We start from the raw sequence: 14,452 nt of genomic DNA, 5'->3' as shown, positions 1-14,452 counted from the left end.
CCCGAATGAACCTTTAATCCAATAAGTTTTGCGTTCTTTTGGTAGGAGATGGTATTTAGAAATTATAATCTAGTACTGGGGACAGTTATTGCTACTGGATTGTCATTGCTTCTTGGCATTGACAGTGGACTGAGCTAGAAAATACCTGCTTTTTAAAAAGAGAAAAATAAATTATGAGTTCATATAAACACTTCCAGTTAGAACTTAATATTACAGGAGTTTTACTCAAGTTCTTTAATTTTATAACTCTCTTTCTTATGCTGAAAATCTTGTTTCCTAATTATGTTAACAAAACTATTTATAACTTATTTATTACTTATATCCATACACGTGTGTATTTCAAAATAATATACCAAAATTATCACTAGCAGTAAGACTACCAAATGCAGTTCAATTTTTTGTGTGTGTTTCTTTTTGTCCTGATATGTTTTAACCTCAGCTGTCGATAATTTAATGGGACAAATCACTTTTGTATCAGCCTAACACCACTGTTCCTTAATTAGGAGTAAAAGAAGATAAGTGGGAAGGCTTAAGTCATATCAGTTTTTAGACCATTTTCCTTTCCAACTAGCATCCTGAGACAAAAACATAAAGTCTGGATGAAAAAGTCTTTAGGGAACTGATATAATAAACACAGGAGAAACAAATCACCCTACTAAATAATACGGGGTCAGTGAACTGAAGGAATAAGAGGCCAGGAAAGAAATAATGAGCATAATTCTCATTAAACAGGCACGATAAGTCAGAGCTGACAGGCAGCTGCAAATTTTCTCAGCAGGAGCTGTAGTGAAATGCTGCTTAGCAACACCGGAAGGCAGATGACAATGACGATGATACAAAGAGCTGGAGAGTCAGATTTAAGCGTGACAATCATAGCATCTTACAATTGACTATTCACCAACCGAGCAACAACTAACTGTGGTAAAGTGGTAAAATATGATGACTACACTGCCTATGCTTTAATACTTTTATTTCCTATTTTTTAAAAAAGCTGGTAAAAATAATGTCTGAGCCATTAAATTCAGGCACTGATTCACATAATTACTCTACTCTGAAAGCATTAAAAAAAAAAAAATCTGGGGGCCAGCGTGAGCGCCCTGCAGCGCCTGGTGGAGCAGCTTAAGCTGGAGGCCTGCGTGGAGAGGATCAAGGTCTCTCAGGCGGCTGCAGAGCTTCAACAGTAGTGCATGCAGAATGCCTGCAAGGAAGCCCTGCTGGTAGGTGTTCCAGCCAGAAGCAACCTCTTTCGGGAGCCCAGATCCTGTGCTTTACTCTGAAGACTGTAGGGAAGAAGTCCGCTGAGAAATGCTTTCAAGCACCAAGTGATGAATGACCGCCTCCAAATCTCAAGAACACACTTCTCCAGCCAAATGACTTTTAGATATTTCACAGGACCTTTCCTGTGGCCTGGTCCTTTAGCCAAAATTCTACAGAAATTTATGAGTTTCTACTCAAGGAAACTGGGTGAAGGAGTAGATTTTAAATAATAATGGCCTGGTTCTTTGCTGAAGTGCTTTATACTTATACAAAAACCTTACCACCAAATATACCAAAATACACCTCTTTCATTAAGTGAATTACTAGTGTTTCTATACCTGGAATGTTACATATGCTTTATTTACTAGATGTTTACATTTTGGGAAGGAAAACAGTATTGTTTGTTAAAAAAAAATTAAATATTTGTAATTTGTTGTTCCCAACTAAGATTTTTATACCATAACAAAATTTGATCTTTTCTCATGAATTTATAATTTCTAAATGAAGCCAAGCAAGTATAAAATTGGGGGAAGAATGGGCTGTATTAATGAAATGATATCTTGATTTTTTTAAATAAGAAGATTGTTTTATTTTTAACACTAAACATGGGAGCTGTTTCTTAGCAAACTTGTTTGAAAGGACTAATGTTGTATTGTGTATTAGATTGCCCCATCCTGTATATGAAGCAGATTTGATCTTTGTCATCTTAAGTTCCTCTACTTTATAATGGTGGTTTTACTTTAAAAAAATACTAAATTATATCATGTCTTTAAAACAATGTTTAAATGTGATCTACAGGGATTCCCTGGTGGCGCAGTGGTTGAGAGCCCACCTGCCAATGCAGGGGACACAGGTTCGTGCCCCGGTCCGGGAAGATCCCACATGCCGCGGAGCGGCGGCCCGTGAGCCATGGCCACTGAGCCTGGGCGTCCGGAGCCTGTGCTCCTCAACGGGAGAGGCCACAACAGTGAGAGGCCCGCATACTGCAAAAAAAATTAAAAAATAAAATAAAATAAATGTGATCTACAGAATATTACAAATGATTTTTTTAAAAAGTGATGTGAAAATATTAAAACCTAAATGAATACTCAATGTCATAAGTGTTTTACTTTGATTTAATTTGGGACACTTAAAAGAATACTTTATTTGTGCTTGTTATAACCTCTGAAGAGCTTGGAAATAAAATTTCTGCTAATGACAGCAAAAAAAAAAAAAATCTGAAAACTTCACAGGCAAAACAAAACAAAACAAACACTCAAAAATGACTTCACAGGCTGTTGTGGAGATAAGCTGTGAGTTAGAGGACCTATACAATTCAAGGTGATCTTATCATTAGTGTTTTTTTTCAAATTTGAGTTTTAATCACTCTCAACTTTTAATGCACATTAGAATCATCCATGGAGCTTAAAAAAATACATATGCCCAGGCTCTAATGCAGCCATGCTGAATCAGAATCTCTAAAAGTGGGCTAGGCATCAGTATTAGGAAAAAGATCCCAGACAATTTTATTTGCACCAAAAGTTGAAAACCACTGTGATATATAAATATTTTAAATAATTCTCAGTTTCATGTGCATAAGAATCACCTCAGGAGCTTGTTAAACATGCTGATTCCCAGGACCTATGAAAGTACTGATTCTCTTAGCCTGGTGTGGGCTCAGTAATTTACGTTTAACCTGAATTCCAGGTAACACTGATGCAGGTGTCATCAAACCACACTCTGAGTAAACATTTCTTTGAACATTTTGGGGAAAGAATGAAAGAAACCGAAATAGACAAACACCACCAGGCTGGGAACCGGCATGTGGCCGTCACTGACCTGAGTGATGTTTGTGAATATCTGCTCAGACATTCTCTCACACAGAACAGCCGTAAGCTGGAGGACCAGCAGCTTCCGCTCCTGACCTTCCACAAGAAGAGTCTGGTGCTGCTCTAATTCCAAGAGGCTTTTGCTGGAGAAGGGCTTTGTTTTTAACTCTGCTTCATTTTCCTCAGCCATGTGAGTCAACTCCTATCAGTGTGGGAGAAAAGAAAAACAGAAGAAAAATCCTGCACAACTAAGGATTTCAAAAACAGCTAGAAAACTCTGTTTGAAATGTGTATATAGAGAACCAGTCTGTTTTCATTACAGCATTATGTACAATAGCCAAAAACTGGAAACAACTTAAAAGTACAGCAATAAGCATAAATTGTGATGTATTTATTATATTGCAGAAGGTGAGATAAATGAACTAGATCTATATGGATATCAATACAGAGGGATCTCAAAAACACGGTCAAATGGAAGATGTAAGTTGCAGAATAATACATATATCATGATACCAGGTATACGAAAATTTTAAACTTCATAATAAAAAACATACATACACACAAAGAACTAATTTGACAGACTACTTACTTTATCACTATTTTTATGATCTCTACCACTAGCTTCCCTTGAAGTGAGGTCACATAACATTTCCAAACCTTTTTTAGAGACTATTACATGCTTTCAGCACCACACCTCTTTTTCCCTAAGATATTTAGAACTTCTACTAATAGATAATTCATTACTGTGGGTTTTGTAAGCTTTTCCCTAGCTTTCACACTGTAAATTTCCTTGGGAAAGGAAAACCTTAGGTTCCTTAAGAATTAATGCTTTACCTTAGTAACTGACAGTTTAGCGCAGTGGTCCTCAACTGTTTCTGGGCAATTTTGCTCCCCAGGGGGCACATAGCAATATCTAGGGACATTTTTGGTTGTCATAATTGGGAGCTGACACAGACATCTAGTGAGTAGAGGTCAGGGATGCTGCTAAACTTCCTACAATGGACAGGAAGCCCCCACCCCAAGAAAAAATTATCCAGGCCAACACGTCAATAGTACAAAGGCAGAAAAACCTTGGTTTAGAGCAAAGCCGTTTGACTTTTTGTTTTTTAAACAAATTTTAAAGAAATTATCCAATTAAGAGGGTATTTTCTTGGAATGTTACTTACAGTGAATGGCTGGGCAGGGGGGATGAATGTGAACATGGGAGGTGAGAAACATCGAAAAAGTATCACCCACTTCAATTCTAGGAACGTTAGCCGTGATTCCCTCCTTGCATTCTCCCACACCCACACCAACCTTAAACTCCACAGACATTCTCTTAGAGTTGACACTTTATTTAGGGAAAATGCTAAAGAAGGCAGAGATGGACAGGGAATCAGAGATATCGGCTTATGGTCGCTAGCAGTACAAACAAGGAGTAACAGTATGGGGCATAGGTTACTGTCGGAGATTAGGGCAAAAGGAAGCACAACCACCAGGCTAAGAAACAAACCCGGAAAAGGTTTCAAGTGGCTACAAAATGAAATGAGAGAGGCAGAACTGCTAAATCTCCTTTGCAAATACCTGACAAAACAATAGTCAGAAAGGATAAGGGATTACTCTATAGCTGTAAAACCTACTATTAACTTCAAAAGAGTTCTTACTGTCAACACAGAGCAAAGATTAACCCTTTAATAGATCAACAGCTCTGCTTTGGTCATCTCTAAAATTTCAGTGCAGATTATCTTGGAAAGTAGTTCAATCATATGTGTACTGCTGAAAGTAAATTTCTTTTTGACCAAAAGGCTACTAAAAAATAAATTACCCTTATGTCCTCTATTTCTCCTAAATTAAGACCTAATTTTAGGACCTAAAATTATGACTGCCTTGAAAATTCAAAGGGGCTCCTGGTACTACCCTAGAATAAAGCTCATCATGAACTATACTTAGTTCTTACCTTCAAGCAGAAGATGAAGAAGTCACCTGCCAAACCACATTCCTGGCAGTGGGACAGCAAGTCCCCAAGGTGCTCTACCTGGCACTGCTCTGAGGACACCTTCTGGTATAGGGCTTCATCTTCATCTTCATCACTGCAATGCAGGGTAAGATTTATCACCCAGAGAAACTATTTTTTTGGAAACCCCATTAGTAATCTTCTAAAGTAACATGTTATTTCCATACAGTAAATCATTATAAAGAGCTAAAAAATTTGTTTAAATTATTTTCCTGTTTCTCCATGCTGAAAAGGTATTTATTCTCAGAAGCTAGGCTATCATGTCCTACATAGTCATTTGCTCAAATGGGGAAGATTCATTTTAAGATGGATGTTGAAGAATTACTATTATTTCAATAAGTTGCAAAAGCAAGGAGGAATTAAAGTATAGCTTTATGCAGATATTCTGGTTCCTGAAGAAAAGAAGAGAAAGAGAAGGCTGAAAAGCAAGGGCAGATCACAGAGAGCCTTGGATGCCATTCAAAGGAACTTGGACCTTTTTTCAACGAGCCACTAAGGGTTATGGGCAGTGGAAAAAGACATGATCTTCATAGGAAGAGATTCAGTCAATCTCAGTGAACCAATTGTTGAGTTATGAAAATGCATAAAGGCGCAGAAAACTGAGGAGGCCAAATTTCCAAGTAATAAAATGTGGCTAAGTTATCAAAAACAGTGCCATGATTTCTGCAAAAAGTTTCAAGAAAATTCTCATGAGGTACTAAGGCTTCTAGCTTTCATTCATCGGATAAGTGTAAAAGCCAATATATAGCATTCTTATACTGTATCATGTAAATAAATACAAAGGTACAGAAGATACACTAGAAAACAAAACACTAAAATGTAAACAGTGATTAGGATAGTGGTTGATTTTTGTTTTCCTCTTTATGCTTTTTTGTATTATACAAAGAACATGTATTACTTTTGTGATGAAAGAATAAAATTTCTAGGACTTCCCTGGCGGCGCAGTAATTAAGAATCTGCCTGCCAATGCCGGGGACACAGGTTCAATCCCTGGTCCGGGAAGATCCCACATACCGTGGAGCAACTAAGCCCGTGTGCCACAACTACTGAAGTCTGCACGCCTAGAGCCCGTGCTCCGCAACAAGAGAAGCCATCACAATAAGAAGCCCGTGCACTGCAACAAAGAGTAGCCCCGCTTGCCGCAACTAGAGAAAGCCTGTGCGCAGCAACGAAGACCCAACACAACCAAAAATAAATAAAATAAAGTGGTTAATTTAAAAAAAAAGAATAAAATTTCTTTCAGATTAAATTGAGAAAAAAAATGACAGATGCTGCTTCATTTCATTGAAAATACAATTATTACAGTTAATTTGGCAAACCGTCTAACTGGGCACTATGTCCCAATCTGCCAGTTCACTTCATAGCATAGCCTTTATATTCCTTTAGTAGAATGAATAACCTAGAAATTATGCTTAGAATTACTTCCTATATTATCCTAGAATCTTCCAGGGTCCTTCAGATCAATCATGTTATCTCCACCACATTTTATGTTAGAAGAAAAGCTGAAATAGCTTCTAAGCTTCTGTGCACCACCCCAACTGTCAAAATTAAGTACTGTATTCAAGTATTCTTTAAAAAAAAGGACATGACAACAACTACCTTAAGAAGCATTATTTTATTCATTCTTAAAATTTCAATGAAAGAGTCAATTCCAAATAGTTATATTTAGTTCCAGAAAGGTAAAAATTCTGGATCCAAAGATCATGAAATCTAAGCTGCTCTTTTAGAGTTTCTTTAATCAAACTTCTTATTGATTACTGGTGCTGCTGGGCAGAATGGTAAAGTGAAAGGTAAGTGGTGATAAAGACCAGGTGGTGATATGGACCCTGCCCTTGGGGGACTAGCACCATGAGCACGGTCTTTAGAACAAATCATAAAATCACACACACACACACACACACACACACACACACACACACACACACACACACACACACACACACACACACACACACACACACACACACACACACACACACACACACACACACACACACACACACACACACACACACACATTTCTTTGGTATGGTGTCAACGTTTTGGAGATATGGAGCGTCTTCAATACCTAATGAAAGCTATGGACCCTATTTTCAGCAAAGAATCCATGTTTGCATATAAAAAAATTTCTTGTGTATAATTTCAAGGGGATTATAGATTCCGAGAAGTCCATGTACAGACCCCAGGTTAAGGATCCTTTGCTTCTGGCAGTGTATGGAGATCCATTCAATCACTGCCTATTCATTTTTTTTCCTACCAAGAAGAAAAACTGTAGTTTCAATAAGAACTGTTGATTTTGACATATTTGCACTAAAGACTTGTTAAGACAGCAATAAGTTTTAACTGCTGATAAGTCACATACTATAAAATTCTCTATCTAGTCCCTAAATTGGTCCTAGGATAAACTGTTCCGAGGGGTTTTTAAATAAACATGCCAAAAAATATTAAGCTCCTTCAGTTCGGGGGCATAGTTATAACCACAAAACCTACTAATGCTCAACAACTCTCAGTAAATTAGTAGCTTAAGTTTGTACTGATAATTCTGTTTGCAATCAATGTGTTTTTTCTATTTTCCTCAAGACTCTCATATTGAATAAGTGTTTTAAAACTTAACCAAATTAACCATGAACTTAAATAGTTAAATTTAAACACTTTAACAAATAGCAGTACTTTGAATGTGATGTGACCTCTGAGTAGCTGCCACCAGTTAAATATTACATGGACTCTGATCAACAAGAACTTATGGGGCTTCCCTGGTGGCACAGTGGTTGAGAGTCCGCCTGCCGATGCAGGGGGCACGGGTTCGTGCCCCGGTCCAGGAAGATCCCACATGCCGCAGAGCGGCTGGGCCCGTGAACCATGGCCGCTGAGCCTGCGCATCCGGAGCCTGTGCTCCGCAACGGGAGAGGCCACAACAGTGAGAGGCCTGCGTACCGCAAAACAACAACAACAACAACAAAAAAAAAACCGAAGAACTTATGTTCATAGGTAATAACATCTACACATCACCTAGAAAATGGAAATAATTTAAAATACACTTGTGAGATGTAGGAGAAATAAATTATCCATTCCACTAACACTTGTTAGCCGCCTTCTAAACAACCCCTAGGAGAAACAAACCCCCATCATAAAATTACCATAAAAGAGAGCTTTGGGACAATTTCCCTTAGGATTAAGTCTGACTCTGAACACACATATGTCATTCTGAGTGTCAGAGGGAGAACTGGATTGTTATGGTGTTGAGGGTGAATATGTGTCTGCCTTTTACTCTGATTCACTGGCAAAGACTTTGTGAAGTAAGTGGGCTTGTTGTGATGCAGAGCTGTGAGGCTCCAGTAAACTGCACCTATTAGCTAGCATCTAGGAAAAACCTGGAGAATCATTTAAGGCTCACATTTCACTTAGAGATATCAATAAATGGCAGCACCTCAGCTGCTTGAGTTTCTGGTTTCCTTTCTATCAGCGCCCCTTAGTGGACGAGTCACAGAATGGCCTTTCGAGTACAATTAAATCTGAAGAGAGACAGCAAAGGATGGGTGGACTCACCAAACGGCCTCCTTGATGGTAATCATAATGCCACCTTGAGTGGCAGCTCTAAAGTGGCACAGAGAATGGAGAGAGGGCACAGTTTTGTCCAACCCTGCAAATCCTTTCAGGCTAGTAATTGACTTTTTCCTCTCCAGTTTCCCCAGCATCCATAATAAGATATCTTGGCAAAGTGACCTGGCAGAAAAAAGCAGTTATAAATGAGCTTGTCATCTTACTCTACACATTTAACAAGATAACATAAAAAAGAAAGAATGAAAGTCAGGTTCCATGCATTCTAAAGGCTGGCACAATCATCTAGTACTACTGAAGTGTGGGAGTGGAAACTATGCTTCTTGTGAATTTCAGAATGCAAATATCCTGAAATTCAGTGAGTGACTGACTAATCTCTGGTTGTAGAAGCAGCCCTGATATGACACCTGAGCCCCACATCATTTTTTTTACTCCAAATGAACTCATTGCCTTTGAATCAGGCACTGTGAAAGAAAAGTTTACAGTGATCAAACCATCTAAGATCAGTGGGACCAATAACTGGAGACCAAGAAACAGCACACCAACAAATTCTTGCTGATTCCTTATCCCCTCTTATCGGTGCCAATCAACTAGGACAGGAATGGAATAAACGTTTGCTTCTTCCTTCTCAGTCTCTGATGAGGACATGATAGTGCTGTGAGGACTCAGGCTTCAAAACTAAAACAAGAGTTATTATAGGAATGGTGTTTTGAAGCCAAATTCACATATTTATAGCCTCCATCTTCCACTGCACTTTCTCTTGTCACTTCCCTTATGTCTGTGGGCTTCAGTGATCCACTGACCAAAAGCTAGAGAGTTAAAGGCAATATGTAAGCTTCGAATAATATGCAAGACCGAGTACTTCGCTTTATCACTTAATGATAGTGTCTATTTATTGAGCTTGTTATTTGCCAGGGACAGTGCTAAACACTTCAATGCATAGTCAGTCTTCATAATAACACTATGAAGAAGATACTATTACTGAATATGAGATTACATGTGGGGGATTTCCAAATACCAAAAATCAGAATTCTGTAGGATCTTTTTTTTTAAATTTTTATTGGAGTATATCTGATTTACAATGTTGTGTTAGTTTCAGGTGTACAGCAAACTGAATCAGTTATACATATACATATATCCACTCTTTTTCAGATTTTTTTCCCATATAGGCCATTAGAGAGTATTGAATAGAGTTCCTTGTGCTATACAATAGGTCCTTATTATCTATTTTATATATAGTAGTGTGTATATGTCAATCTCAAACTTCCAGTTAAAGTCTTAGAAGGAGGAAGAAACAACATAAACCACTGTGAAAACAGAGCTGATACAAAATGAGTCCTACTTAAATTCCAATACGAAAGATTATTTTCTGGATGACTAAGGAATCCCTTCATTCTCAACAACACTGTACAGCACTAACATCAAATTCAAGCCTAAATTACAGAATGCCACATTCAGATCCAGATTTCCCCAACTTGATTTCTAACTACTTACAAGGTATTTATGATCCAACCTCTATTTCTTCCTCCCTAGACATGTAATTCCAATATTTCTCACTGATCAAACAGTGGCATGTTCATACATGTAAATGGAGATTTCATTTCTGATGTCTAAGACAGAGGCTGGGGAAAGTCATTCTAAAAACTAGATCCAATCCCGTGCAATCTGCAAAGCTCTCTTTCTTTTCTAGAGGACTGTCAAATGTTCTCCTGAGGGCCTCCCTGGTGGCGCAGTGGTTGAGAGTCCGCCTGCCGATGCAGGGGATACGGGTTCGTGCCCCGGTCTGGGAGGATCCCATATGCCGCGGAGCGGCTGGGCCCGTGAGCCATGGCCGCTGGGCCTGCGCGTCCGGAGCCTGTGCTCCGCAACGGGAGAGGCCACAACAGTGAGAGGCCCGCATACCACAAAAAAAAAAAAAAAAAAAAATGTTCTCCTGACTTTGAAAGAAAAAAAAAATTATAAAGTGGCATAAGTCATATTCAAAATAAGAACAACATACAAGAAAGACTTCAGTATTTACAAACAATAAGGTTCTCTAGATTGTTTACCTTATGTGAGACACACTGTGCTTGGTAAAACAGTAGAGAGAAAAGAGCACTCCCAGGACAGGAAGCAGGGAATCCACCAAAACTGTTAAAGGTTCATTCCCGACCACGTACACCTAGGGAAAAGGAAATGGTGGTACACTGAGTGCAAGGCCGGAGGAATGGGAATCAAACACCATACACGAATTAGCAGGGCTTGGAGGCTTATCTTAAGCAACACTCTAGCCCTGAGGTAAACAACTGTAGCTCTAAGCCTAAGGAAACCATCTGAGATTAGCAGACAGGCTGAATCAAAGGGAGACTAAAAAGGGAGCATTGCTCTTTCATGCGTGCAGCCTTAAGAACTGCTGGGTGAACCAGGTAGGTGAACCCATTTTCTGACCCCTTCCTTTCCTACTTCTGACTACCTCAAAAGTCTCTTCATCTATTATTCATCAATACAATAATTATCTTACTGCTAAAGGCCCTGCTATTAGAAACTAACAAGCAATGACCACCAAATAGAAAAGCTTAAGACTAGATTTGAAAGAAAACAAAGCAAAACAGAGCTTGCTCTAGATTTGTCATTCTTAAGATGTAACTGTCACATGGGCATGTCCTATTCTCTCCAGTTCAATAAATGTGCACCTAGATCTGCACTGGTTTTATAGGGTTAACTGTGTGAGGATTCTATGTTTATTAACAATAACTATGTTAACTTTTATTTGTACCTTTTAAAAAGGATTCAACAAACTCTTCTGAATCTACTGGAATCAAAGTACTGTTTTAAGCGCTGTAGTGAATATAAAAGTGAACAAGAATTGTTCTCTCTCATTGCTTATGATCAAAAGGGAAAAATAAAACAAATAAACCAATAATAATATTAATGTTAATATTATTATTCAAGGTGGATAATTTAAAGTATCTTATGAAGTTCCAAAATGCTATTCAAAACTCCAATCAAACACAATAGGATTTTATTTCATTTTATTTATTTTTTTAAATTCTACAAGCTTACTGTTATTTATTATTTATTTATTTATTTATTTATGGCTGCATTGGGTCTTCTTTGCTGCGCGTGGGCTTTCTCTAGTTGCAGCGAGTGGGGTCTACTCTTCATTGTGGTACGTGGTCTTCTCGTTGCGGTGGCTTCTCTTGTTGCGGAGCATGGGCTCTAGGCGTGCAGGCTTCAGTAGTTGCAGCATCTGGGCTCAGTAGTTGTGGCTCGTGGGCTCTAGAACACAGGCTAAGTAGTTGTGGCGCATGGGCTTAGTTGCTCCATGGCATGTGTGATCTTCCTGGACCAGGGATTGAACCCGTGTCCCCTGCATTGGCAGGTGGATTCTTAACCACTGGACCACCAGGAAAGTCCCCACAATAGGATTTTAAAATGTAATTCTGTTCTAATAAATTAACTAAAATTTGATGGTATAGACAATAATAATAATAAAAGAAGAAAGAGGATCGGACAATGATTACACACTTAATATGTGTTCCAGAAACTACGCTGGGATTTTTATCTCCCAGGTACTATGTTAGATTTTTTAAAGAGTTTGCACATTGAAATTATAACTATCTCACGAAGTCTGTATTAGCAGACCTATTTTAAAGGATGAGGAAAAGGAAACTTCAGGAGGCCCTAATTTACACTGAGGTAGAAATCAATGATGTTTATGGGAAACTAAAGGTCATGGAGGCACACGCTGGAAAAATCTCTGTGCTTTTCTAGAGAACCCTGTCCCTTTAAATCAAACCTAATTTTTCACACTCCTTAAGCCTCCCAATTCCTCTGTGGAGCCTGAAAACGAAGAAGCCAGCTTCCTGTGCATGATCTAACCTCCATAAGCCCAGCTAAATGAGGTGCATTGTATGGCAGTGGTCAGAAATAATATGTGGGGCTAATTATGATATCACCAATTACAGGAGGTTAAAGAGAGATTCCCCCAGATAACGTAAGGGCCTACTGTTTGCCTCTGGATTGTGTGTTCCAGAGGTAATCCCTAAGGAGCCATCCTTCCTTACCAGCATCTTTAGCACAAACAAACAAACAAACAAACAAATGAAGCTAAATCTTTATTATTTACTGGGCTAAAGCACTTCAAACTTTAACATGAATTCAAATCAAGCACATTTCTCAGAGGTATATGCTGTTGTTGATAAACTCCTCCAATTTTTAAATTCTCGCACTTTTCTGTATTTTCTTACAAGGAATAGAAAAAAACTGCAGTTATTTATACATATACATATACATATGTGATTCTTTTTTTTTTTTTTTTTTTTTTTTTTTTTTTTTTTTTTTTTTTTTTTTTGGTGGTACGCGGGCCTCTCACTGTTGTGGCCTCTCCCGTTGTGGAGCACAGGCTCCAGACGCACAGGCTCAGCGGCCATGGCTCACAGGCCCAGCCGCTCCGCAGCATGTGGGATCTTCCCGGACGGGAGCACGAACCCGTGTCCCCTGCATCGGCAGGCGGACTCTCAACCACTGCGCCACCAGGGAAGCCCTGTGATTCATTTTTATGTAAAGGTTCAGCGTATGTTAACTGAGTGCCAACTGTGTGCCAGACATGTTTGTGGTTCTGTGGATACAGTGGGAAACAAATTATCTGCTTCAAAGGAGCATACATTCTAGTGAGGGGACAGAAAATAAACAAATATATAATATCAGACAGTGACAAGTGCCAGAAGAAAAACAAGTTTAAAGGGATAGACAGTGATGAGGGGAAGAGCCTGTGGAAAGAGGGAGAAATTAAGAATAACTCTTATCAATTCACCAATAATCCATTAAGTTCACAGATTAAGAATAGAGAAATTTTTTTTTTCAAAGTGGAAAGATTTAAAGTCTCCTTTGGCTCAAACTGATCAATGAGTTTTCTCTATGAGAGCTCAAAGAACTTGAATGGCCTCTGCTTGACACATACAGGATTATCACCTCCCTGCCAACATTAATAGTTAAAATTCCTCCTTGAAGTGAGCCCTAATCTACTTCTCTTTAAACGTCCTTAATGTAAGTGTATCTATTTTCCAAAAATTTTGGACTGGCCATCTATAAACAACCATCAAAATCCAGTTCTATTATCCACCTTACGGACTACTCTGCATCCTAACGACAAGACTGCACTTTATAGATGAAAGACAGGCAGTGGTACTTATTAAACTGACCCAGCTCAAGTTCTACCTCTTCCATAGGCCTGCTGTATCATTTCACTGTTGAACTGTTCGTTCATTCTCTAATTCAAATATTCGTTAAGCATCTAACCACCATTAATGACTTTTCTCCTATAAATTCCAAAAGCATTTTAGAGCTTGTAACACATAATCAGTTCTTGAATATATAAGTCTCTGACCTCTTTAACTAGCCTGGCAGGCAAAAGTCAAGTTCCCTACTTCAGCACCTGTAAGAGTAGATGATTAAGTTGTGTTACCTGAGTTTTTGGTGAATAAGCAGTTTCAACGCAGTGTATACAATTTAAAGGAACACCACTGGGGGAATCCCCTGTGGCACAGTGGTTAAGAATCCACCTGCCAATGCAGGGGACACGGGTTCGAGCGCTGGTCTGGGAAATTCACACATGCCGCGGAGCAACTAAGCCCGTGCACCACAACTACTGAGCCTGCACTCTGGAGCCTGCGAGCCACAACTGCTAAGGCCGCATGCCACAGCTACTGAAGCCTGCACGCCTGGGGCCCATGCTCCACAGCAAGAGAAGCCACCACAGTGAGAAGACCATGCACCGCAACCAAGAGTAGCCCCCGCTCACCGCAACTAGAGAAAGCCCGCACACAGCAACAAAGACCCAACGCAGCCAAAAATA

At 39.0% G+C, this 14,452-nt stretch overlaps 1 protein-coding gene and 1 pseudogene across 1 annotated transcript in view; one reads left to right on the top strand and one right to left on the bottom strand.

The window, feature by feature from the left end:
• The window catches only part of TANGO6 (transport and golgi organization 6 homolog), a 169,842-nt gene that overhangs the window by 113,827 nt on the left and 41,563 nt on the right, over nucleotides 1-14,452 (bottom strand). The window contains exons 8-11 of the mRNA XM_060084730.1: nucleotides 10,665-10,777; nucleotides 8,605-8,781; nucleotides 5,002-5,134; nucleotides 3,076-3,267 (exon numbers count right to left, since the gene is read on the bottom strand). Coding sequence (XP_059940713.1) covers nucleotides 3,076-3,267; nucleotides 5,002-5,134; nucleotides 8,605-8,781; nucleotides 10,665-10,777 — 615 coding nt within the window. The remainder of the gene's footprint in view (nucleotides 1-3,075; nucleotides 3,268-5,001; nucleotides 5,135-8,604; nucleotides 8,782-10,664; nucleotides 10,778-14,452) is intronic.
• Nucleotides 1,074-1,277, top strand: LOC132480529 (guanine nucleotide-binding protein G(I)/G(S)/G(O) subunit gamma-10-like; annotated as a pseudogene).

Source organism: Mesoplodon densirostris, chromosome 19, assembly GCF_025265405.1.
Source record: "Mesoplodon densirostris isolate mMesDen1 chromosome 19, mMesDen1 primary haplotype, whole genome shotgun sequence".
Classification (NCBI taxonomy): Eukaryota; Metazoa; Chordata; class Mammalia; order Artiodactyla; family Ziphiidae; genus Mesoplodon; species Mesoplodon densirostris.
The sequence above is the reverse complement of the archived record's forward strand: the minus strand, read 5'-3'. Positions and strand labels throughout refer to the sequence as shown.